Source organism: Lichenostomus cassidix, chromosome 2 (assembly GCF_008360975.1).
Source record: "Lichenostomus cassidix isolate B80296 chromosome 2, HeHo_3.0, whole genome shotgun sequence".
Classification (NCBI taxonomy): domain Eukaryota; kingdom Metazoa; phylum Chordata; class Aves; order Passeriformes; family Meliphagidae; genus Lichenostomus; species Lichenostomus cassidix.
The window spans coordinates 147617100-147642488 of record NC_139482.1 but is presented as its reverse complement, the minus strand read 5'-3'; the positions used below and the strand labels follow the sequence as shown (position 1 = coordinate 147642488).

Sequence of the window (25389 nt, the reverse complement as noted above, 5' to 3'; positions counted from 1 at the left end):
AGCTGAAGTCAAGCATTTGAGCCTGTTTACTTTCAGAAATCTGTTTCAATTATTGCCTGACTGTATCTTCCAGTGATCCTGTTGTCTAGTTTTAACTTGAAAATGGAATTAAAAACAGCTGTTACTTGTTTAATTCGAATGTGAGGCTCTTACTTCCACTGAGTAAGAGATTGCATGGAGTTCTGTATGTCTTCTGTATGTAGTTGTAGAAAGATTCTTCTCACTTTCTCCTGGAAATTTCTGAAAATCTCAATGAATCCTCACCCTGCTAGTATTCTGTGACCTGAATTTTTACCTGAGGTTCTGTGCTGAAGGTTTTAATTATGAGAGCTGACATGATACCTAGTCGGGATGTCAGAGTTTGAATGAAATGTTGTAACTTTTGTCAAGAGAGGGTTTTTGTGTAACAAAAACCCTTTTGTGATGCCTGGGCACATGAATAGGCTGGCAATGGGGCAATTGCTTGGAGTGTTCAGCTTGAGCTGAGCAGGAAAGGCATTTTGAATAGATTTTTCACTTTATTATAGAAGTGTACTTTAAGGGTTGATTTCTGTTGACTGTTCTTTCTTGACATAAATACTTCTGAGGACTGCAGAAGACCCAGAATCTTAACACAGTAATTTTGGATCAGAAGTTTCCTTTTCAAGACTCTAGCCCAGTTCAGGGCAGTACACTCTCTTTGGAGACTACTTCTCCATTTTAGTGTGGGTTGCTCTGTGCTGTTTTTCATCCTAGAGCTTCAGGGTCAAAGTGCTGAATAGGAAAACATGGAAAGACATTTTTCATAATCAAACTCTGTTCTTGTACTTATGTTATCATCTTTCTGTTTTTCTTGAGTGATCTGCAGCATTCCTGTGGCATTTTTCACCAGTACATGAAAAGATCTCAATAATATGTGGTGCTAGGTGTATTGTGCATCACAGTCATCACTATTAGGGTGAAAAGCATAAGTAAAAGTACAAAATCATTTGAACTTTCTGGTTCTAAGGCATGAGGGAAAATTATTAGTTGTATTACAGAGTTGTGTTCACTGGCTAGGAGCTGTACAGCAAAAATGAGGACAGTATCTGCCCAAAATACAGCACAACTGTAGGTCTAAGATAAGATAGGAGAACACAGGCAGCTCAGGGAGTTCAAGGAAACATTCCAATGGCATCTGTTTATTTATCCCACTATTTATTTATGAGGCATCATTCACAGAATCAGACCCAGAATGGGTGAGGTTTGGAGGCACCTCTGGAAGTCACCTGATGTCACCTTCATAGTTCTACAGCCAACGAGAAAGGAACACCTTACATGGCTAAGCCAGTCCTTTAGTATTAGTACAGTATTTAGTATTGAAATCATGCCCTTTTAATCATTATTAGTCCAGATTTAATCATTACAAGAAGAATTATAATACAGTTGGAATTATTACACACCAAATTTGTAGCATAGGACAAGGGTTAGGAACTGTGCCCATCCTCCCAGTGCTGTAAGGTAAGTGTCCTTCCCTGGCAGGAATGTGCCACAGGTGGTTTCTTTTCTAGGCTGCACTTTCTAATGTATTTTTACACCTTGCTTTTTCTTCATTGGCTTGTGGTTCCTTGTTACATCCCGAATCAGCAGATGTTAGATGCTATTTGTTCTTGTTCTGACCAGGGTTTTGTCCAGATGTGTATCTGCATTTCTTTATCTGGTCGTTGGTGAGTGATTTACAGCCTTTGGGGTTTTGCCTGTACAGCTGTGCTGTGACCTTCTCTCAAAGTGTCCATCATCAGACAGGCCTTTCTTTATTTACACCACATCATTATCTTATTGATAAATATCTCATTCTCCATAGAGTAACTGCCTCTTGCAACTCTGTGTAAAGCTGTGGTTGTACCACACAAGTAAAACAAATTGGACAAGTCTCCTGGTCAGGTGGACAAATTGTTGTGGCAGCCAAACCTCATAAAATAAACTTGCAGCCAGGTCAGTCAGAGCAAACTGAACAAACCTGAGGCCTTGTGATCTCAATACAATGCATCAGAAATACAAATTGAGGTCCTTTCCTGGGTAGGACACTGCAGTGTTACAGGACTGCCCAGCCTGGATGAGAATTCATTTCAAATGATGAGCACATGAGGGAAGTGGACATGAGTTCCAGTCAGTTCTCTAATGCATATTCATTCAAGTAAATAGAAAATGATTCTGTGCCCCTCTGGAATATTAATGAAAGAGAATAGATGAGCTTCATTACAATTACTTGGGAAAGATTGGATCTTTTTTCCCCTCCAATTTATCAAATAGTTGTGTATGCTATTGTTATCAGGAGTAGGTTGTACTACCCTTGAAAACCAAAATTGGTACCTTTGTGGGTGAAGTGCTTTCTAGAAAACAGTGAATAATGGCAAAATTATTAATAGTATGGTTTATGGAAAGAAAACTTAATAAGAAATTGTTGACCTGCATAATATGTTCAGAATAGTTCTGCTTTACTGAGTGTGGAATCAGAGCAGTTTCTTCCAGTGAAACTATTAGAAGCAGTGGGTTTTGGGTTTTGAGCAACAACCTTTCCTATTTTATGCAGTGAATAGCAGGCCTGATGAAAGTTCTTCTGTAAATGGAATATAATTGTGTCTTCCACAGAAAAATAGAAAATAGTTATTCTCTGACCGTGCCAGCTGTTTTTCTTAGGGGATATCTGAAGCATTTTGTTACTGCTGGTATTGGTAGCAGTTGAGCTGACACTTAATGTTTTATACATGTGATTCCATGTGAATATACTTAATAACCAGAGAGATGTTATACTGGAAATTGGAGTAGTATTAGTGATTGAAAGAAATAACGATATGAATTAATTTTCTAACTCATCAGGTATGCACATTTATTTCATATGAAAGACTTAAATAAGTGTAGTATTACATAGAATCCTTTTATTTCAGCGGGAAGGAGAGACAGAAGTCTACTTACAGTTTATGTCCAATAGCTGCCTTTTTCTAAATGCAACAGTTTTTTGGCTGAATAGAATCATGGAATGATTTGCATTAGGAGGGACCTTAAAGATCCTCTAGTTCCAATCCCACTGCCATGGGGACTTTGGGGAATTGTCTATACTGCCTTAACTTCTCATCTGGTATTTTTCTTACAGAATGTCTTTATTAAGGAAAAATGGTGACAGGTATAATACAGTATTTCCCTTGTTCCTGTTTTATAGATATGCAATGTATTACAGTCTTGTCACTCATTCTGTTGTGGGAAGGGGTGAAGGGTGAATAATGATGGGAATATTTGTTGTGAGTTTGCGTAAGGGATAAAAATAAAGGTTAACACCAGCATAAATCTTTCTCCCATGTTACTGTCTTCATCAAAGTGTCAGAACTTGGCTCATAACTGCTATAAATTGGTAAAAGAGATAAAATATGTAACAAGCCTGAGAAGGCTGTTTGAGTTTTTCATATGTGGACACAGTAAGCTGATCAATAAATTTAATACTTGGTGCTCCAATTTATCTTCTCTAAATTTATTTATCTGCCACCACTTTTTCAGTTAAAGCTGTGGTGACTTTAGCATTGGGACTTGAAAAGCATTTTGTGTTGTTTGTCCTTGCACAGCTGGCTTTTAGAGGCCAAATTCCAGGGAAAAGCAAACAGAAAGCAAACCCTTCCATTCATCTCATTCTTGAGATCATGTTGTTAATTTATGTCAACAGAAACTTTATTATTTTATAGCAATATTCATATGCCTTTGTGGTTAAAGTCCTCTGTTTTTCTAATGAACTTCTCAGTTCACAAGAAGAACAGGCAAAATGGAAATCTTGAATCATTCCATTTCCTAGAGAACTGTTCCTGTCCTCACTTGCAGATCAGACTTGGGAGGAGGTTAACGGATGACATGAAGTGGTTGGATGAGCCTAGAAGATACCATCTATTTAAAATGTATAAGAGTATAAATAGTCACCAGATGGCACTGTGACTGAGATAAAACACAGCACCCCTAAATATAGTCAGCTACAGCTCAGAATAAATGTTAGTTTGCTCTGAAGTTGTTACATCAAACAGTGGTAAAGGTTTTTTTAAAATTCATTTATTTTTATTTTTTCTGTCTGTGTTGAACTTCAGTAGCTCTGTTGGCTTCAGTAGCTTGTGCTTAGAAACTGCTGCCTTTTCCAATCAAGACCATTTATGTCAATGGAACCAGCCAACTGATACTTGCTAATGATTAATTTTAGACTATCTGATTAAATTATAATAAATTCAGGGAACTTTTGGTATTCTTCTTATACTTCTAAGGCAATACATGCAACAGATTACTTAAGGAGAAAAAGTCATTTTGATCAAAGCCTTCAGCACCTGGTAAAGTTATGGAGAAGATTATTCTTGAAGATACTGAAAAACACCTGAAAGACAACACAGTCATTGGTCAGAGCCAGCTTGGCTTCATGAGAGGAAAGTCCTGTTATCAAACCTGATTGCCCTTTGTGAGCAGCTCACCCACCTGGCTGATCAAGGGAAGCCAGTTGATGTCATCTTGTTATATTTCATAAAGCTTTCCATACTCCCTCCTGTAGTGTCCCTCTGGACAAAATGTTCAGCCCCCAAAACTATTAGAGAGAATCCAAAGGAGGGTAACAAAGATGGTGAAGGGTCTGGGATTGAAGCCATATGACGAGAGGCTGAGGACACTTGGTCTGTTCACCCTGCAGAAGAGGAGACTGGTGGAGAACTCATTGCAGTTACAACACGAGGGGAAAAGGAGGGGCAGGCACTGATCTCTCTGGTGACAGTGCCTGGGCCCAAGGGAATGGTCTGAAGTTGTGTCCAGGGAGGCTTAGGTTGGATATTAGGAAAAGGTTCTTCCCCCAGAGGGTAGTTGGGCACTGAACAGGCTCTCCAGGGCAGTGCTCACAGCACCAAGCATGACGAGTTAAAGAAATGTTTGGACAACTCTCTCAGGCACATGGTGGGATTGTTGGGAATGGTGTTGTGCAGGGCCAGGAATTGAATTAAATGGTCCTTGTGGGTGCCTTTCAGTCAGCTTATTCTGTGAAATGATTTGTACCAGGAGAGAGTCATAAAGTAATAGTCATACATTATTCTGTTTAAATTTGTGGTACAGGTTTAACTGGAGCTCTTAACGAAGCTTTTACACCCTTGGAATAACAGCACTTTTGTAGCTGACATTGAAGTTAAGTGAAACAAAAATGAATTTTCTTTTCACAGAGGTTTCATCTCATTTTTATTTGTAAAAATCAGTTACCTAAATGATGTTTTAAAGAAATGGTATCAGTCAAAGCTATTGCTCATTCTAAAGGCTTGTTTTGCTATTAATTTTTCTTTTTGAAGAAGTATCTGACCAGATCTGACATCACTTTCTTTAGTCCTCAGCATCACACTTTGACTGGTTGAGTAAAGTGGTAATATCACTTGGCAGATATGCAAAAATCCTAGAGAGATGTAGAGTAGTACTGTCAGTATTTACATAAATTTTCAGAAGTTCAGAGTTACAATGTGTGCTCTATGTTCTAATTCCCCTGTGATAAATCTAGAAGAAAGATTGGAAGTGTTTAAACTTTAAAGAAAGTGTAGTTGATAATGGACAAATTTGAGTAGAACTGTTAATTCTTTTTGCCTTGCAGCTTGAGTTCACTGCCGTGGTCAAGTTGATCCATATGCCTCATGAAAGCAGCAATTCTAATTATCCCAAGAACTTAATTTTCTTGCCTGAATATTTTAGTCTCATACTACTGTAGAGTTGACTTTCATTATCTAAGTTTTATATGGCAGATTACATTCCCTTACCAAAACCAAGCTTTAAGAAGGATACAACAGGTGGAAGTTGTTCTATTTAAATTGTAGGTCATCCTTAAATAATCCTCAAGAAAGATGGAAGGTGTAATAGAAACCTACTTTAGAAGCTGTGTTTTGTTTTGGTTGGGAGATACTTTTCCTAGAATCTTGTTTTCACTTGCATTTGGGAGTGTATATTAAAGGTCTTACCTTTGTTGCTAAAGAACACAAATTCAGTGCATTTTAAGCTGTATTTAATTTCTTACTTTTAAGGTAGATAATACCTTTCAAAACCACTGTTAATGAAACGTTAGGCACATATATATGTGATTATAAAATAAAATGAGACACCTTGCACTAGGCAATGGCATAGGCTGGATTCTGACTGGATAGAAAGTCGCTTTGCAGAAAAAACAGGATGGACATGGATGGAAGAGCAGTCAGCAGTGTCTGTGTGCCTTTTCAGGGAAGTCCACCTCCTCCTGGAGAGCCATCCATGGAGATGCTGGAGTCCATTGGAGGGCAAGGGGATCCATGACAGATACTGTGGATGCTGAGGTTTCTGCAGCCCCAAGTGGAGGAGGCTGAGTTCGTTACCTGGTGGGAGAGTGTAGAGTGAAGGGTGCTGGGCTCATCTTGGAAATGTGCAGTAAAAAAATAAGAACAACATCACAGCATGGCTGAGACTGGATGACACATCTGGACAGCATCTTTGTTCCAGCTCTGCTCAAACAGGGCCACCTGAAGTCAGACCAGCATGTCCAGATGACTTTTCAGTATGTTTAAGGTGGGAGACTCTACAGCCTCCTGGGAAATCTGTTCCACTGCTCAGTTACCCTGTGCTAGTTTTGGCTGCAGTAGAGATAACTTTGTTCATAGTGCCTTGTGTGGGACTTTGGATTTGTGCTGGAAACAGGTCGGTAATTGAGGGATATTTCCTGATGTTCAGAGGGAACCTCCAGTGTTCCAGACTCTGTCCACTCTGTCACTGGGCACCACCCAAATTACAGTTAGCAGGCACACGCTGGAACATACTGCATTTGGATATTAAGGAGATTCTTGTTCCCAGGGAGGGCACTGAGAGACAGAATGGCTGCTCAGAATGTGGCAGAATCTCCATTGTCAGAATTTGACTCACTGAAACAACCTGCTGTAATTTAGCCTTGCATTGAGCAGAGAGCTGATCAGAGAACCTCCAGAGATTTCTTTTTATCTAAAATATTTTATGCTTTATGACATGGTATACTCTCTGAGCACATCTTTCTTTGTGGAGACCTTCACCATTCATACTTTTTTTTTTTTTTTGGGACGAGTCACGTTTTCCAGATGATTGCTGATTGTGCAGATTATTATTAGGTAATTAGCAGTCTGCATTTTTATTTGATCATTTTAAGAAATGTAAACATTTCCCTGAGTAATAAAGGACACTTACCTGTTTTTCATCAGCTGGCTGAACTGGCCACAGTGGTATTACTGCACTGGTATCAACTGTGATTAAAAAGATGATGAAAATACTAAAAGTAGCAAGCAAAAGGTATTCATAGAGAATGTATGTCTGAATCCATGAAATCATCTGAATTTAGAAATCTGTTTTGAGACAATTTTCCTTTCTTCATATGGAGTGGTGGCTCATAGAGTTGTTAGTAACAACTGTGTAACCATAATTTCCCTGTTCCAGTTCTGTGGAAGTGTATTAGAATGAAGCTGAACTCCAGCAGCTCAGAGAGATTATTTTGTGCTCTTGATTGCCATGTGTTCTTTTTTTTTCCCTCCTTGTAAAATGATTTTTGATTTTGCTCTTGCCTTATGTACTTTGAATTCTAGGCATCACTTCATGTTTTATAGCAGCCTTTTCAAGATTGTTACTGTTGTGCTTTTATTTGTAGTGTTCTAGGGAGGAGGGAGGTCAACAAATGTCACGCTGTCTGTCTCCTGTGTGCCACAGAAGTTCATTTTCAGCTTCATGCAGGAAAAAAAATTGAAATTCACTCTGTGGATGTGACAAAGTGTTTCTGAGGACAAGTGTTCAAATGCAATATTGTCAAGCTATTTTTAGCCAACTGCTGTCCCTATAGTGCTGTTTAAAGATTCAGCTCAGGCTGCTAATAGATATATTTATAACCATTCTGTCAACTGCCACAGCATGAGTGCTGTTACAGATGATAATTCTATTCTTGGAAGCAGTGCCATGGTTACCAGTCCCTGAGCTGCTCAAATAGAAGCTATACATCTGTACACACTTAGTAACATTTTAATATCCCAACACGTTTTTACACTGCAAGAAAGAACAAAGCTAGACATTATAATCGAAGAAACAATACAGGTAGAGAAGGACATGAAAATTAAAATCAGAAAAAAATTACAGTAAATTCTTTAGCATTGCACATTCTGAAGTCTGGGTGTGAAACAAACAGTATGAGGGTTTCTTACTGCATTTTGCTGGTGTTTATTGTTAAGCAGTTTGACTTCAGTGGGGTTTATTTCATGTCAGATTGGTAATGGATCGACAGCAAGTACAGCAGGAGTGTATGTGGGCACACACTTGGTGCTGTGAAAAGTCATGATGCTGATGAGGTTAGTGTTGGGCCTTCGAAGAAATAACAGAATTGTGCTAAGTTAGTGACTCATCTGCCTTATGGTGAAGTGTGATGTGAAAAGTTTCCCATGGCTTGACCTTTGTGTGTTGTGCTCCAAGTGTGGCTTCAGGAGATGTGCTTTGCTGCGGAGCCTCAGCCGTGGCACCACGGCTGCTCTGAGGTTGGGTGTCCTTTAGAAGCCTTGGATACTCCATTTGGGCCTAAACCCCATGTGAACCAAGATCCTCTGCAGCTTTCTTAGTCCAGCTCCCCATCCCTGGGAGTGTTCCATGATTCTGGGACTCTTTGGGGTAAATATTTGCTAAGTGAAAATACAGCGCCTGGGACTCAGCTGCTTTGTTTGCTCTGTCTGAGCATGGAGGAGGCTGAAAGTGTGACTGGAGTGAGGACATTGGGTCCCATGTTTGAATAGACTCTGTTCGAAGTGCCTGCCCTGTGAGGAGCCTGCAGCACTGCAGCATGACTGAAAAAGACACCAGAGAAGAGAGCACAGATCTGTGTGGCAGCGGAGCTGTCAGGGCTCAGGAGATTTTGGGTTTGTTTTTGTTCTGCTTGTGCTGTCAGGTTTGCAGGGAATTGCCCTGTGGGGCCATGAGTAGCAGCAACAGGCTCTGAATCCTGGTTGTACAGGGCTTGGGATGATATGTTATCATCCACCATGCTGGAAAGAGATGACCCAGTCTGGTTTTACTGCTGCTTCTGTGGAGCTGGGGAGAGGGCTTTGATGACTCATGGACAGCAGTGGTAGATTTTAATTTGCCATTAAATTTGTTTGGTACAGAGTAGCAAAAAAAAAAAGCTATATTGATTTTTGTACAATGACCATAATCATAAAAAGATCAGTGTGTTTTTTTTAGTGCATCACCGTTGTCATTGAATGTATCATTTTTCTGCTAGATGTTGGACATGGAATACATATCACACCTGCCTGAAAAATGGAAACTAAAATAAACTTTGTTTTTGTAGGAATATTAATATTTATAAGAAGACAGCACCAGTATTAATAGATTTCTTCAGCTGTGGTGAAGTTTTAATATAATCAAAAGGAAGTTTGTTTTCACACTGTACACAGTGTAAATTTTAGAATTCATTGTTGTGAAGTGTTGGGAAGGCCATAACAATAGAAAGGTTCAACGTGGAACAAGAAATTAAAAATTTGATTTGCTAGACAGCCTGTTGTCCAGATGATCCAAAGGCAGTATCTGTGCTAAAAACTTGTTGTTGGATACTGAGTATAAACAAGAGTGATGATTGTTTTATGCCTTGCTTGTCATATTTCTCCTTAGACAGGTACTGCTGTCCAGTATAGAATGCAGAGCTGTGGGAATGCCTTGTTGGTTCCAATAACAAAAGCTCTGTATTGAGACCCAGAGCTAGAGGGCTTCATGTGAACAAAGGGCTTTGTTACAAAAATTAAGAAATGGTTGCAGGTCGTCCGGTATATCAGAAAGGATCTTGTTGATGTATGTAAAATACAAACCCCACATTTGTTTGGCTTGACTGCTCAGAGGAAGTTCTAGTTTTAATTTTTCATGCTTTGTGCTGTTCAGTTAAGTGGGTTTTTTTCAAATCTAATGAATTTACTGAGCAGTTTATATTTTTAAAAAAGATAGTGCAGTGGCTTTTTACTTAATAATTTTACTTTATGCACACTTTTCAACAAAACCTTCAAAAATGCTGAAGTAATGCAGATGTTTTTATGTAGCTGATAGAGCAATTATGGGCTTAACTGGTGTTCTTGACAGTAACTTCAGTTGTAATCAGTGAAGGCAAGTGGTCTGTGTCTTCTAATAGTGAAGATATTCAGGAGTGAACAAGCACAAATACAGATTCTCTTCCTAGGTTTGCTCAAATTTTGCACCAGAAACATGCATGATGCTGCAGTTTGTCTTTCTCATTCAATATTGGCATTGTGATGTGCCTGATTGTGTCTACAAATGAAGCAGATATCCAGCTTCTTATGGGAGAACTTGGGGTTTAGTCCTGGAAACGTATATAGAAAGAGGAGGAAAAAATGTCTGAAGATGAAATTATGGTTAAACCCCAAAATTTGTCAAGATGATGCTGGAAGGCACGAAAAAGTCTTGGGAGAGAGAGGAATTCTGAAGAAAAGTGTTACTTTAGTGTTGAGTAGCCTTCCATAGTTGGCATCCAGGTGGGATTTTTGAAGCGATGCAATCAACTTTTTCTTGAAGTCTGATGAAGGACAGGCTGTTTTTCACATTGAAGGGACAAGAGATTTGAGATTGGTGACTCAGGGAGGTTCGTGATGACTGAAAAGAAGTTAATATTTTATCTAAAGGAAAGATAAGGAGGCAGATTTGTGGTTGCATAGGCTACTCAGCCTCACTGGAGTTTCTGAAAAGATGATAGAGCTTTTCCAGACATGTGAAAGAGAATGTAGTTGAGCGCAGTCAGTGTGGAGTTACCAACCTCAGCTCATGCTTGACTGACCTGTTTGTCTTCTTGGCAGAAATGGCTTATTCTTTGATGATAGTGATGCTGATACTGTCCAATATATCAAAAATCCAGATGATGAGACAGAATGTGTCCTCAGCAAATGCCTGGATGAGACTTGGGTGTTGAGTAAACATTATAAGTGGTAGAGATTGAGTGCAGAAGTATCTTGGGAAATTTGAGTCTTGGACCAACAGGAATTTCAGAGTTCCACGAGGAGAAATGCAAAGTTCTGGTGAAATAGTCTTTGTAGTTATGGTGGATGCCAAGTGTAATATGAGCCAAGAGTACATTCTCACTGGGAATAAGGGACAGCTGTTCTTGATTCTGTATATTACGGAGTATTATGGAGTCCTTTGTGAAGATGTAAAAGTTTGATCATTGTTAAGTTCGCAAACCTATTTCATCTACTTCCTCCAAACATGCAGAAATCACACTGGGTTTACTGCTTAATACCATTATATGGCCAAAGGGGGATGTGAAGCACAAGTGCTATGTTTGGTTTCACTGGCCATGAGAGATGGTTGCCAGGTGTCCTAGGTTGCAATATTGATGTAGTTAAGTATTCTATTACCACCAGCTGTGGGCCATTAGCTGCTATCACCCACTCCGGATGACAGGCAATGGGCCATCCTTAGCTATTATCACTTGCTAATGACCCACCCCGCATGACAGGCAATGGGCCATCAGAGACCCACCGTGTGACTCATGGACTTATCTCATCCCATTGTGGGATGCTCTGCCCAGGAGGGAGGAACCAGGTGTTCCCACGTGGATATAACCTGGCCTTGGAACTGCCTGAGCTAGCCCTGTCTACTGGGTTCCCAGAGGACCAGAGCTACTACTGGATCTTCTGCTGGAGACTAGACCTTCACAGGATCACCGCTTCAACTGGACTACTTCAGTTGAACTGCTACTACCACCCTAACAGGGTGTTAGGTTGTATCTGACTTTGTCAGTGCTTTTCCTTGTATTATTTCACTTATTTTTAATTTCAATCTTGACTTGTGATCTCCCACTGGTTTGTTTTCAAGCCAATACATATTTTGGCGCCCAATGTGGGGCACGACCTGGGGAAACGCAGAAATCCTATCACCATGATGCTCAGCTTATCTATATGGGTGCTTTATCTCGCTCTCTATATCTTTCCTCAAATGGGAAGCTATCTGCCTGTCGTATTGCTCTTGTTACGATCAGGGCATAGCATGAAAATTGCTCTATTGGTTTATTATGCCTATTGCATAGTAACCTGTGAGGCGATGAACACCATTCGGTATATTTACTCGACTTTGTCTGCCTGGCCTAACCTGAGCTGCTCCATCTGGGACCTCCTCAGCAATCGCACACACCCTCTGGGGCTAGGAGGAGAGAGCGGTTTCTTCCAACATTTCAGGTCAGGCACAGCTGTCCTTGACAATATTGAGTTCTCTCTGGATGCTAGGGATGGCATAATGTTTTTGTCAGTTCTGTTCTCTTTGACCAGCACCGTGTACCTCATGCTGAAGATCAGAACATTATTTTGTCTTCTTGAGGAGAAACAAAGCAAATCAGAACAGCCGAAGCCTGTAGCAGTTGCCCCCGTCCAGAAAAAGAAATCAAAGAGCAAATCAGTCCGCATAGCGACTGATGGGGATGCGGCAGGACCATCTCACCAAGCAGAAGAGACAGAGCCGGAGATCATCACTCGCTCTCTATCCCTGGGGGAGCTGCGTGACCTACGGAGGGAATTCACCCGGCAGGCGAATGAGTCCATCTTAACCTGGCTGCTCCGCATCTGGGATGCCGCCGCTAATGACACCATTCTGGACGGAAGTGAGGCCAGGCAACTGGGATCCCTGTCCCAGGATGTGGTCATTGACCAGGGAATTGGGAAAACCCAGGAAACTCTCAGCCTCTGGCGGCGATTGCTGGCGAGTGTACGGGACAGATACCTCTGCAAAGAAGACCTCCAGATGCACCAAAGAAAATGGAACACAATAGAACAAGGTATCCGATGCCTGAGGGAATTGGCCGTGCTAGAGATCATTTTCTCGGACAACGAGAGATTCCCCAAGAACCCAGATAATGTCCAGTGCACTTCACAAATGTGGCTAAGATTCGCGCGGCTCGGACCAGAGATATACTCTTGTTACCTGGCAACACTGCAGTGGAGGGAAGGCGAAGACCAGGTGGGCGTGTTAGCAAACAAACTGAGAATTTATGAGGACACTGTCACCGCCCCACTACGCACCCAGGTCTCATCAGTGGAAACAAACCTGGCCGAGCAAGTCCGGAGCTTGATTGAAGAGAATCAGAAACTAAGGAAAGAGCTCAAAGAAGGATTTTTCCATGCCACACCGAAACCAACCCGAGTCTCTGCCATCAGGAGCAGACATCCCCCAGCCAAGGAAAGAAGACAAACTCCACGACGTGACCTCTGGTTTTTCCTTCAAGAGCATGGGGAAGACATGAGGAAGTGGGATAGGAAACCCACCTCCACCTTAGCAGCCCGGGTACGTGAATTGAAAAAGGAAACATCCACTTCAGGAGGCTCATCTAGGTACAACACTGCCCCAGTCTCTTGTGGACAGAACTCCAGACAGAATGGAAGTGATAATATGACTGATCCGCTTGAAGGGACCTCAGGAACACATTTACAGGAGAAGAACATCGTGCACCAAAAACAGGATTAGAGGAGCCCTGCCTCTAGCCAGGTAGAGGAAAGGGACAATCGGATCTATTGGACTGTGTGGATCCGATGGCCTGGCACGTCTGACCCACAAAGATACACGGCTTTGGTTGACACCGGCGCTCAGTGCACCCTGATGCCATCCAGGTATGGGGGGACCGAATCCATTTCTATTTCTGGGGTGACAGGAGGATCCCAGCAGCTGACTGTACTGGAAGCTGAAGTGAGTTTAACTGGGAACGAGTGGCAGAAACACCCCATCGTGACTGGTCCAGACGCCCCATGCATCCTCGGCATAGACTATCTCAGGAGTGGATATTTCAAGGACCCGAAGGGACATCGCTGGGCTTTTGGGATAGCAGCCGTAGAGACAGAAGACATAAGACAACTGAATACCCTGCCTGGTCTCTCAGATAACCCGTCTGCTGTAGGACTACTGAGAATTGAAGAACAGCGGGTACCAATTGCTACAGCAACAGTGCATCGCCGGCAATACCGCACTGACAGAGACTCTGTGGCCCCCATCCATAAGATGATTCGGGAACTGGAGAGCCAAGGGGTGGTCAGCAAGGCTCACTCACCCTTCAACAGCCCTATATGGCCGGTGCGTAAGTCCAGTGAAGAATGGAGACTGACAGTGGATTACCGTGGCCTGAATGAAGTCACACCACCACTGAGTGCTGCTGTACCGGACATGTTGGAAATTCAGTATGAGCTGGAATCCAAGGCAGCAAAGTGGTATGCGACCATTGATATTGCCAATGCCTTTTTCTCCATTCCTCTGGCAGCAGAGTGCAGGCCTCAGTTTGCTTTCACCTGGAGGGGTGTGCAGTACACATGGAACCGACTGCCCCAGGGGTGGAAGCACAGTCCCACCATCTGCCATGGGCTGATCCAGGCTGCACTGGAAAAGGGTGAGGCTCCAGAACATCTGCAGTATATTGATGACATCATTGTGTGGGGGGACACAGCAACGGAAGTATTTGGGAAAGGAGAGAAAATCATCAAAATTCTCCTGGAAGCCGGTTTCGCCATCAAGAAGAGCAAAGTCAAGGGACCTGCCCGAGAGATCCAGTTTCTGGGAGTAAAGTGGCAAGACGGACGGCGTCAGATTCCTTCTGAGGTCATCAATAAGATCATCGCGATGTCTCCACCAACCAACAAGAAGGAGACACAAGCCTTCCTAGGCGCCATAGGCTTTTGGAGAATGCACATCCCTGAGTACAGCCAGATTGTGAGTCCTCTCTACCTCATCACCCGCAAGAAGAACGATTTCCACTGGGGCCCGGAACAGCAGCAAGCCTTCACCCAGATCAAACAGGAGATCGCTCATGCAGTAGCCCTGGGACCAGTCAGGACAGGACCAGAGGTAAAGAATGTGCTTTACTCTGCAGCCGGGAGCCATGGTCTGTCCTGGAGCCTTTGGCAGAAGGTGCCTGGTGAGACCCGAGGTCGACCACTGGGATTCTGGAGTCGAAGTTACAGAGGGTCTGAAGTCAACTACACTCCCACCGAGAAAGAAATCTTGGCAGCTTACGAAGGAGTCCAAGCCGCCTCAGACGTGATCGGCACAGAAACACAACTTCTCCTTGCACCCCGACTGCCAGTGCTGGGGTGGATGTTCAAGGGAAGGGTTCCCTCTACCCACCATGCCACTGATGCCACATGGAGCAAATGGATTGCTCTCATCACACAGCGCGCCCGTATTGGAAACCCGAATCGCCCTGGGATTCTGGAAATCATAACAAACTGGCCTGAAGGTGAGACTTTTAAATTATCTTCAGAAGAAGCAGAGGAGCAAGTAGCACGTGCCGAAGAAGCACCCCCGTATAACGAGCTGCCGGAGAGTGAAAGACGCTATGCCCTCTTCACCGATGGTTCCTGCCGAATTGTAGGTGCAGATCGGAAATGGAAAGCTGCAGTATGGAGCCCCACACGACAAGCTGTACAGGCTACCGAGGGACAAGGTGGATCGAGTCAGGTCGCAGAGCTTAAAGCCATCCAACTGGCTTTGGATATTGCTGAACGAGAGAAATGGCCAAGGCTCTATCTCTACACCGACTCCTGGATGGTAGCCAACGCGCTATGGGGATGGTTAGATCGCTGGAGAAAGGCTAACTGGCAGCGCAGAGGAAAACCCATCTGGGCCGCTGAGATTTGGCAGGACATCGCCACCCGGACAGAAAAACTGACTGTGAAAGTTCGACACGTGCATGCACATGTTCCTAAGAGTCGGGCTAATGAAGAGCATCGTAACAACGAGCAGGTAGACCGAGCTGCCAAGGTGGAAGTGTCACAGGTGGATCTGGACTGGCAGCACAAAGGAGAATTATTTCTAGCTCGTTGGGCCCATGATGCCTCTGGTCATCAAGGGAGAGATGCGACATACAGGTGGGCTCGTGACCGTGGGGTGGACTTGACCATGGACAACATCTCACAGGTCATCCACAGCTGTGAGACTTGCGCTGCAATCAAACAGGCCAAGCGGGTGAAGCCTCTGTGGTATGGTGGACGATGGTCAAAGTACAGGTATGGGGAAGTATGGCAAGTTGACTACATCACACTTCCCCAAACCCGCCAAGGAAAGCGCTATGTGTTGACCATGGTGGAAGCAACCACGGGATGGTTAGAGACCTACCCTGTGCCTCATGCTACTGCCCGGAACACCATCTTGGGTCTGGAAAAGCAAGTCCTGTGGAGACATGGTACCCCTGAGAGAATCGAGTCTGACAACGGAACCCATTTCAAGAATGGCCTCATACGCACCTGGGCTAGAGAACACGGAATTGAATGGATATACCACATCCCCTATCATGCACCAGCTGCTGGGAAAGTTGAACGGTGCAACGGAATACTTAAGACAACTTTGAAGGCACTTGGCGGGGGAACCTTCAAAAATTGGGAACTGAACTTAGCAAAGGCCACCTGGATGGTTAACACAAGGGGTTCTATCAATCGAGCCGGTCCTGCCGAGTCCGAACCTTTGCACACAGGGGATGGAGATAAAGTCCCTGTGGTACACATAAGAGGTTTTTTAGGAAAGACTGTTTGGATTAGTCCCACCTCAGGCAAAGGCAAACCCATCCGTGGAGTGGTTTTTGCCCAAGGACCTGGTTATACTTGGTGGGTGATGAAGGCAGATGGGGAAACCTGTTGTGTACCACAAGGAGACCTTATCTTAAGTGAGAACTGTGTAGATGGTAATAGAATAAGGGGTGGATAATGTCCTAGGTTGCAATATAGATGTAGTTAAGTATTCTATTACCACCAGCTGTGGGCCATTAGCTGCTATCACCCACTCCGGATGACAGGCAATGGGCCATCCTTAGCTATTATCACTTGCTAATGACCCACCCCGCATGACAGGCAATGGGCCATCAGGGACCCACCGTGTGACCCATGGACTTATCTCATCCCATTGTGGGATGCTCTGCCCAGGAGGGAGGAACCAGGTGTTCCCACGTGGATATAACCTGGCCTTGGAACTGCCTGAGCTAGCCCTGTCTACTGGGTTCCCTGAGAGGACCAGAGCTACCACTGGATCTTCAGCTGGAGACTAGACCTTCACAGGATCACCGCTTCAGCTGGACTACTTCAGTTGGACTGCTACTACCACCCTAACAGGGTGTTAGGTTGTATCTGACTTTGTCAGTGCTTTTCCTTGTATTATTTCACTTATTTTTAATTTCAATCTTGACTTGTGATCTCCCACTGGTTTGTTTTCAAGCCAATACACCAGGTCCCCACGTTATCTTACTGTTTGGCAGTTCCATGCTTTAATTACTCCCTTTTTTATTCTCTTCCAGACAAGTGAGTTATTTGAAGCAGTTGTTTCTTCTCTTCCAGAAGCTTTCTCATGGAATTTTTTAGATTCCTGCCAACCATGCCTTTTATGTGAGACTGCAAAGGAGGTTGTGACAGATTGGTTTGCAGTTTCATCAATATGCTGCTAATACTCATTTTTACATCTCTCTTTCATGAAACACAGATGGTCAGGTTTTTTAGATGATTAGTGTGTCACTGAAATTGAGTTTTGGCTAAGAGTGTTGGCTGGAACTCATCTTAACTGAAGCAGATGACATTGGTTGACTAAGGGGAAAAGATGAGAAGGTAGGAATTTGTTTCTTCGGGAAGGTGTGTAGCTGTATTTAGTTGTTCAGACATAGGATGCTTGGCTTAGGTTGTTGCTTTTGCTTTTCAGATGTGAAGAAGAAGAGACATCCAATCATGTTTCCTAATGTTCATTTAAAATGCAACTTTCTGCTTTTATTTTACTGAGGAGATGTTTGCTTTAGGTGGAGGCATCAAATATTATTTTTGTGGCTTTGTCTTTGGGTGTATTGAATTCCAGTTACTGAGAGTATCTGTGAAACAGCACGTACCTTCCTCTGTTTGGTGTTCTGCAAAGAACACATTACATACAGCTTTTTGCAGAGAGCGTCACCTCTCAGAATGGGTTTTATTTGTTTGGAGTCCTAAAACCAACTTCGTTTGCGTTTGTGTATGTCAGTTTTCTTTTCTCTTGACTGAGAACAGATAGAATTCCCAAGATACAGTTTTTAGACTGAGTGGCTGTCATTCATCTTCTGCTTGGCATATTAGTTGCTTTCCATTGAAAAAATAATAATTTCCATCACTCAGTTATCAACAAGTGTGCATGGCTGTCAACAATTCGCATCCCCTTGTACTGACATGTTCCGGATGATGGTTTTGGTAGCACATAAATGCCTACAAGTCTCAAGCAAACACCTGGGAGAACCCCTGTATTTGAGCTGAGATTTAAAAGGGATAGGAAGTTACATAAAAAACTTGGTAAGCCTAAAATATTACTTAGTCTTTGAAAACATTATTGACTTCATAAAGGGGCATGCAATTCCATGTATTGGAGCCATGCATCAAGAATTCCATCTATGTGTGCATGGAAATAATTTTTAGGCAACTGTGGCTGAATTTTTTAATGTACTTAGACAAAGTGGAAATTTAATTTGCACAACATTCCTTGACAGGCCATGTCTGGTTTCTGCAGTGATCTCTTTTTTTTGTGATCTGTTAAAATACTGGTATAGAACATTGACAAATATGAAGGGATCCAAGGGATCAACTCCTGTAATTCCTGAATGCTGTGGAACAAGTCAAAACCTCTGAAATCCAGTCTTTGGGAAGGAGGAGGAATGTGATTCTCTACAGATACCCTACCTCTGCGTGATACCCTACAGACATGGGCCTTATTTTTGGATCTTCTGCCTAACATCGCAAAGGCCTTTCTCTTCATCCTGATCTTCTGAAGAAGATTGATGGACTATTGGGTCAGATTTCTTTGAGGTCATGAGTTAACTGAATGATGTTCTCAAAACTTTTTTCTAAATGTCCTCTGATTGTGACATATAAATTTTGGCATCCAGATCTTCTATTCCAGGAACCTTGAGTTCCCTGCTACATATTTTTTCTGTTATAGTGCAAGAGAAATCTTGCAAATGATCGGTTATCCTACTGTCCCATTCTTCTTAGTTTCAAAAATCCATCATTAGCAAGTTCTTGTTTGTCTGAAAATTTGTGGCCAACTCAGCATTTATCTGCTCTGTCTATATTTAAGAGAAGATGATTGCTCCCAGAGTCTTTGTAAGGACTCATCATGGTTTTTCTAGGCTGTTGGTTTTAGGATCGTTAGTGGAAGTGCTGCTCATGAAAGCTAAATGCTCCGTTATGAGAAAAAGGAGTAAGCTGTTTCAGAAAGCTCTGACTCATAACTATAAGGAACTAATTTTTATAGCCTTAACAAAAAGGACATCCATCTTTCTTCTTGATAAAAGAGCAGCCAAGAATACTCTTGTTTACTCTAAAGTGCTGGGTAAGCTGATGAGTGCAAAAAGTATGTGTTTTACCAAGGTAAAAGTAATGTGACATACAGCAACAGTGCTTCTTTAGGCAGAAGGAAGTTTCCAAAAGATTAGAGAAAGTAGGCCTGTCCAACATCTGTGACTAAAAAAATTACCCTTTCCACAATCTAGAAATTCCATGGATTTCTTGTGTCCTGCAATGTTACCTTCCTAGTGGATGCTGAAAGGTTTTTGTTGTCCGTTAGTAGGAGGTGGGAGGTATCTTTGATTAGTTTAAATAAGGCTTTGTCCACGCCAGGGTGAGTCAGTCTGTGTTAGAATTTCACTGAATCACAGAATGGGTCAAGTTGGAAGTAACCACAGTCATCTGGTCCAACCTCCCTACTCAAGTAGGGTCATCCCAGAGCACATGGCACAGGATTGTGTCCAGACAGTTCTGGAATATCTCCAGTGAGGGAGACTCCACACCCTTTTTGGACAAATTGTTCAGTGCTCAGTCATTCTATGGGAAAGAAATTATTTCTCACATTCAGGTGGAACTTCTGTGCATCAGTTTCTGCCTGTTGCCTCTTGTACTCTTGCTGGGTACCACTGAGAATGTCTGCCCTCTGACACCCTCCAGAGAGACAGTGATAAAGGCCCCTCTCAGATGTTCTGGAAGCTGAACAGGCCCAGCTCTCAGAGCTTATATTTGTAAGAGAGATGCTCCCATCCCTTAATGATATTTTATTGTTCTCCACTAGACACACTTGAGGAGCTCCTTGTCTCTCTTGGCCTGAGGAGCCCAGAATTGGACACAGCACTCCAGATGGCTTTCTCTAGGGCTGAGTAAAGGGACAGGATCACCTCTCTTGACCTGCTGGCAATGCTCTTCCTAATGCACCCCAGGATCCCATTGGCCTTCCTGGCCACAAAGGCACTGCTTGTTCCCAAACACTGCAATGACTTGTTCTGATCCAGGATGAGCCTGTACAGGAGCCTATCCATGCTGTACCCCCTGCTGCCTGTGGCTGCCTCTGGGTCACCTGTGAGAAGGGCATTGAGGGTACCCTCAGTAGGAAATTTGTGATGACACCAAGTTGGGTGGGAGCGTCCATGTATGGAGGGAAGAAAGGCTCTGTGGGAGGAATGTGGACAGGCTGGGTGGATGGTGCAAGGCCAGTGGGATGAGGTTCAAGAAGAGCAAGGCCTGGGTCCTGCCCTCATGTCCCAACAAGGCCTGCAGTGCTCCAGGCTGGGGGCAGAGTGGCTGGAAAGCTGCCCAGCGGGAAAGGCCCTGGGGGTGCTGGCCGACAGCAGCCGAGCGTGAGCCAAAGTGTGCCCAGGTGGGCAAGGAGGCTGCTGGCAACCTGGCCTTGTTTGTCAGCAATAGTGTGGGCAGCAGGACCAGAGCAGTGATTGTCCCTCTGTGCTGGACACTGGGGAGGCCACACCTCGAGTGCTGTGTGTAGATGTGTGCTCCTGATAAGGTGTGATTAGGGAGAGATTACTCTGTGCGAGTTAAGATGCTGAGGAGACCAACTACCAAAGTCAACAAGAGGGATTTTATTTAACAATAAATGTGGGGTAGGGAGATAGAAATGCATGGGAAAGAGGAGGGTGAGAGGAGGAGGAATATGGGGGATGGGGTGAGTTAGGGAAGATCGGGGGTGGCGTGGGGTGGGAAATAGATCAAACAGAAGACATGCCAAGACACTTGGCTCCATTGGCATCCCATTGGTCCTTCCTGACCCTGGACTCCTTGGCAGGGTGGGTCTCGATGGTTCTTGTGGAGGTGCAGATGCAGACCCTGGGTCATTTTTGCGGGGTTAACACCTTTGTCCACTCCGTGCTGTGGGTAGCCAGGCATTTTCCAATTTGTCCTGTGAAAAGAGGATGTGGCTTCATTAGCTTGTATTGCTGAGGTCCAAGGAGCATTTCTCAGCTCCTCATCCAGCCTAGGGGCAGGGGGGGGATGCACACCCACACTGCCACCCAGGCCTAAAGTCAGCTTGTGTGGGATTCTCCAAGGCAGCACTGCAGTCCTTCTGAACCAGCTCTCCCTGAGCAGGCTGCCTTGCTCTTTGCTTGGGTGTGCTGGGCTGGGGCTGGCAGCAGGACCTGCCTTTGGCAAGTGGTTGCCTCACAGTGGTAGTCATGTCCGGGGATTGTCCTGGTGCTGGCAGCCGGGGTCACTCCTCCCACTGCCCCCTGAGGCAGCTGAAGGAGAAGAGCCTGCGCAGAGCCCGCCGGGCCGTCTTGAGGATGGAGCGCCATGGCCGTGGGGCTGGGGGCTGCGGGACAATGGCCATGCCAGCGGGGGAGGAAGGGACAGTGCATGGCTGGGGCTGGGCAGGCACCGGGCAAGGCTCTGCCAGTGTCCCAGCCCCGCAGGGCTTTGCCTGGGGAGGGGCGGCCTGGGCATGGCCAGGCTCCATGCATGCTGTGTTCTCTTCCTCCACGGGATTGTCAGGCAAGGCACAAACCAGAGACATCATTGTCTTCAGGCAGAGCCGTGGGGAGAGGCTCACTGTGCCCTTTGTCACAGGGATCACTGTGCAGGAGAGAAGCTGCTGCCTCTGCTGCTTTGTCTTGCAGTGGGAGAGACAACGCGCTGTCTGGCTCGCTGTCCCTCTCTGCAGCCACTTTGCTGTCCGGGAGCTCTTCTTCCTGCCACTTTTCCAGTAGCTCATTCAGAAGAGCACCACAGGACAGTAAGGTGTCCGACAACAGTTATGCCAGCAGGTCAGCAGGTGCAATCTCTGCGTTGTTTTCTGTCTCTCCTGCAGAGTCTTTGGTCACGCTGGAAGTGCTGTGTGGCACCTAGGGGCCTGCAGCTGGTTCCAGGGTGACACTTGACAGATCTGTGAGGACACAGGTGGTCTTGGCGAGGTTTTCCTTACGTAGGGAGGAGAGGATGTCTGCAAATAGATCTCCTTCTATTTGATCACCATCCTCTTCCTCCAGCTGCTCTGTCGGGGTCTTCATAAGGTGCTTGAAAGCATCCTCAGACCCTGTGCAGAGCAGCTTGCTGTGGGGAGAAGCTGCTGCCTCAGCTTCTTTGTCTAGCGGCGGGAGAGACAACATGCTCTGTGGCTCGCTGTCTCTCTCTCCTGCCGCTTCTCTGTCAGGGAACTCTTGTTGCTCCCAGTTTTCCGAAAGCTCCTTAACAGGAGCGTCACAAGACAGGGAGTCATCAGAGAGAGAGCCTACTTTGGCCAACAGCTGGTCAAGAGACACAGGGTGTGAGTCGTTTTGTGTCTTTCCTGCGGCGTCTTTGGTCCCGCTGCAAGTGCTGTGCAGCACCGAGGGGCCTGCAGCTGTCTCCAGGGTGGGACTGGATGGATCCCTGAGGACGCAGCTGGATGTCATGTGGCTTTCTTCCTTTTGCAGGGAGGAGAAGATGGCTCTGAACTGCTGTGCGTAAATTTCGTCTTCCAGCTTCTCCATCTCCTCTCTCTTTCTCCGCATGAAATGAAGCAAAACTTCCTCATTGTCTGGGCATGGCTGCTTGTGACACGCAGTTTGCTTGGTTGGCCGAGGGGTTCTCTCTGTCTCTTGGCAGACACCTGATGACTTGAGGGTGCTCAAGGTGGAGTTGACAGGCCTGTTTACATGCAGATACGAAGTGAGGGGTCTAAACAGGTCTGTGCAGGTGTTGTCACCATGCCCTTCCTGCACCATGGGGAGCTTCCCTGTCTCGGTGTGTCCCAGGCGCCTCCTCGCCAGTTGGGTCCCTGTGTGGAGCAGCACCCTGTGTGGGTGGCACGGGTGGCAGGCGATGGCCCTGCCTTGCTGCAGACCCATGCCAGAGTCCTTCCATTCTCCTTGCCAGGGAAGGTGTTTCCTGGGCCCTGCCAGCAGCCATAGTGCCCCATGGAGAAGGTGGCACAAGCTGTTGGTGGCCACTGGCCCCACGGGCCCCCAGGCCATGGTGTCCCTCTGGGAGAAGACCTAGAGGCTTCTGCTGGTGGCAGATAGGGCAGCTTGACTCTTGCAGAGGCTGCTCTTTCCATTAGAGGGCTGAGCTTACCTGGAGGTGGCAGTGACAACTGAGGGCCATGGAGACATGGCAGGTCTGACACGGACATTTTCTTGGTGTCAAGGTGACCACCTCAGAGAGAGTCACTCTGCTGTCCTGTAAATAACCTGTTAGACTTTTGGGGGTGTAGTGAATAAGTAAAAAGTAGGAATGTTTCTCCATTGCCTCTTTGAAGATGAAGGCTTCAAAGTTAATGTTTTGAACTGCTTCTGACAAAAAGTTTAGAAACTGCTTTATTTTAGAAAATGAGGCACCCTATTTGAAAGTCATTAAAAGAGCCTGTAGTAATCCATCAGGTGAGCCGCCAGTGACCATCTTTGTGGCCATGAGGATGGGATTCCCTGAAAACGAGAGTGTTTCTTACCAAAGTGTTAATTGCATACCGTAATGATCTATCTTTTTTTTTTTTTTAATTGGAAGTAATTAACATAAGGTAACTCTCCGAGGTGAAGGGGTGAAATTTAGAAATTAATTAAAGCAATGTCCTACTTGGGGAGACCATGCCTTTATTGTAGCAGAAATCATTGAAACAAGGTACCTCTCGAGGTTTAAGGAGGTGGGACATTGGTATTTACTTAAGGTGCTGCTCAAGAAGACCAGTCCTGTCTTTGTTGCAGTAAATTTGATTGATGCAAGGTTGTAGCATTTTGCTGGAAGGGAATCATGGAGTGATTCTTTTGAAAAGATTTCTCGGATGAAATAAAGCGCCAACGAGGCAAATACTGTATCTGAGAACTGTAGTTTGATAAGTATATTGTACATGGTCCCCACTGGAGATGGACAGAAAAGTTCAGCAGAGAGGGGAAAAGAGAAACAGGAACAGAAGAAAGGGACAGAACGTTTCCAGCAGAACCCCAGGATGCAGCCTTGGTGTCCGAGCGGCCGGTGGCGTGTGTGACCTCCCTGCTGCGACAGCGTGGCTTCAGTGGCCTCGCACAGCCTGTGGCCCGCGGGGATGGGGGGACCCGGCAGGACAGGCTGGGGGACCCGGCAGGACAGGCTGGGGACCGCGGGGGTGATCGGAACCGTGGACAGCATCGGGGCAGCGATCAGAACCGGGGACAGCATCGCGACGGGACCACAGTGGCGATCAGAACCCTGGACAGCGTCATGCCGCGATTACGGCAGTGGTCAGAACCGGGGACAGCATCGTGCAGAGGTCGCCGCGGTGATCAGAAACCTCGATAGCGTCATGCCCGGTTGGTGGCACCGATCAGAAAACTCGATAGCGTCGTGCTGTGATCACGGTGACGGTCAGAAAGCTCGATGGCATCGTGCCGGGATGGTGGCAGGCAGGCTGTTTCCGGCAAGGGCGGGAAGAGCAGTGTAGCAGGGTTGAGGTCCTGCGCTGGTGCCGGCGGTGTGCAGGAAGAGCAGTGAAGGCAGGCTGAAGAGAGGGCAGATGGGCAGGGATGAAGCAGGACTGCACGGAGAAAAGGCAAGGGGGTGGCCGAACGAGCTGAACCTCCAGGAGAGCCCCCACCATCTCCAAGAAACTGACACGGTGAGACTCGGTTATGGCCCAGTGAACTGCTTTCTGCGTGCTAAGGCTCATCCCGTGGTTTGCTCCTTTGCGGGCAACTATTGCCAGTCAGGGAAATTTTCCTGGGCATCAGGATTTCCCCGTGTGCAGAGGGTTCACTTGCAGCCCAGTGGTAAAAGTGTTCTCTCCCCTGACTGACTGCCAGGTGAAGTCACCGCAGAGACAGAGCTCCCTGCCATTTTCTGAAGGGATTGTCTGCTTAGAGACCGTCATGTCGGTGTGTCCTGCACTCTCTCATGTCCCAGCTGCCTCCTGCAAGTGTACAGCCCCTGTAGTAATTAAAATCTGGACACTGTTGAGGCATAAATAAATTTGGTTCCTTACAAAGGTGCCCCTCAAAGTGAGATGTAATAAGAAATGTATAAAACAAGGTACCTCTCGATGTGTGAGGAGTGGGACATTGGAGTTAACTAAGGTGCCCCTTGAGAAGACCACTCCTGTGTTTGCTGCAGTGTATCTGTTGCAGTACAGAAAAAAATCCCCAAGGTCTCATTGATCTATAGAGTGAGTTTGGCA

General features: G+C 45.2%; 2 protein-coding genes across 5 annotated transcripts in view; one reads left to right on the top strand and one right to left on the bottom strand.

Moving 5' to 3' along the window:
• The window catches only part of TRAPPC9 (trafficking protein particle complex subunit 9), a 442295-nt gene that overhangs the window by 96189 nt on the left and 320717 nt on the right, over positions 1-25389 (top strand). The window lies entirely within an intron of this gene.
• LOC146442477 (uncharacterized) lies at positions 21189-23372 on the bottom strand. The gene is made up of 2 exons (XM_085053641.1): positions 23322-23372; positions 21189-23025 (listed from the first exon to the last, which is right to left on the bottom strand). Exon 2 carries the CDS (start codon positions 22970-22972, stop codon positions 22112-22114), a length of 861 nt encoding a protein of 286 aa, XP_084909767.1. The 5' UTR covers positions 22973-23025; positions 23322-23372; the 3' UTR covers positions 21189-22111.

What these genes read in the sequence shown, in the direction of transcription:
- LOC146442477 (XM_085053641.1), bottom strand. Translation starts at nt 22,972, where the DNA reads ATGGTGCAGGAAGGGCATGGTGACAACACCTGCACAGACCTGTTTAGA.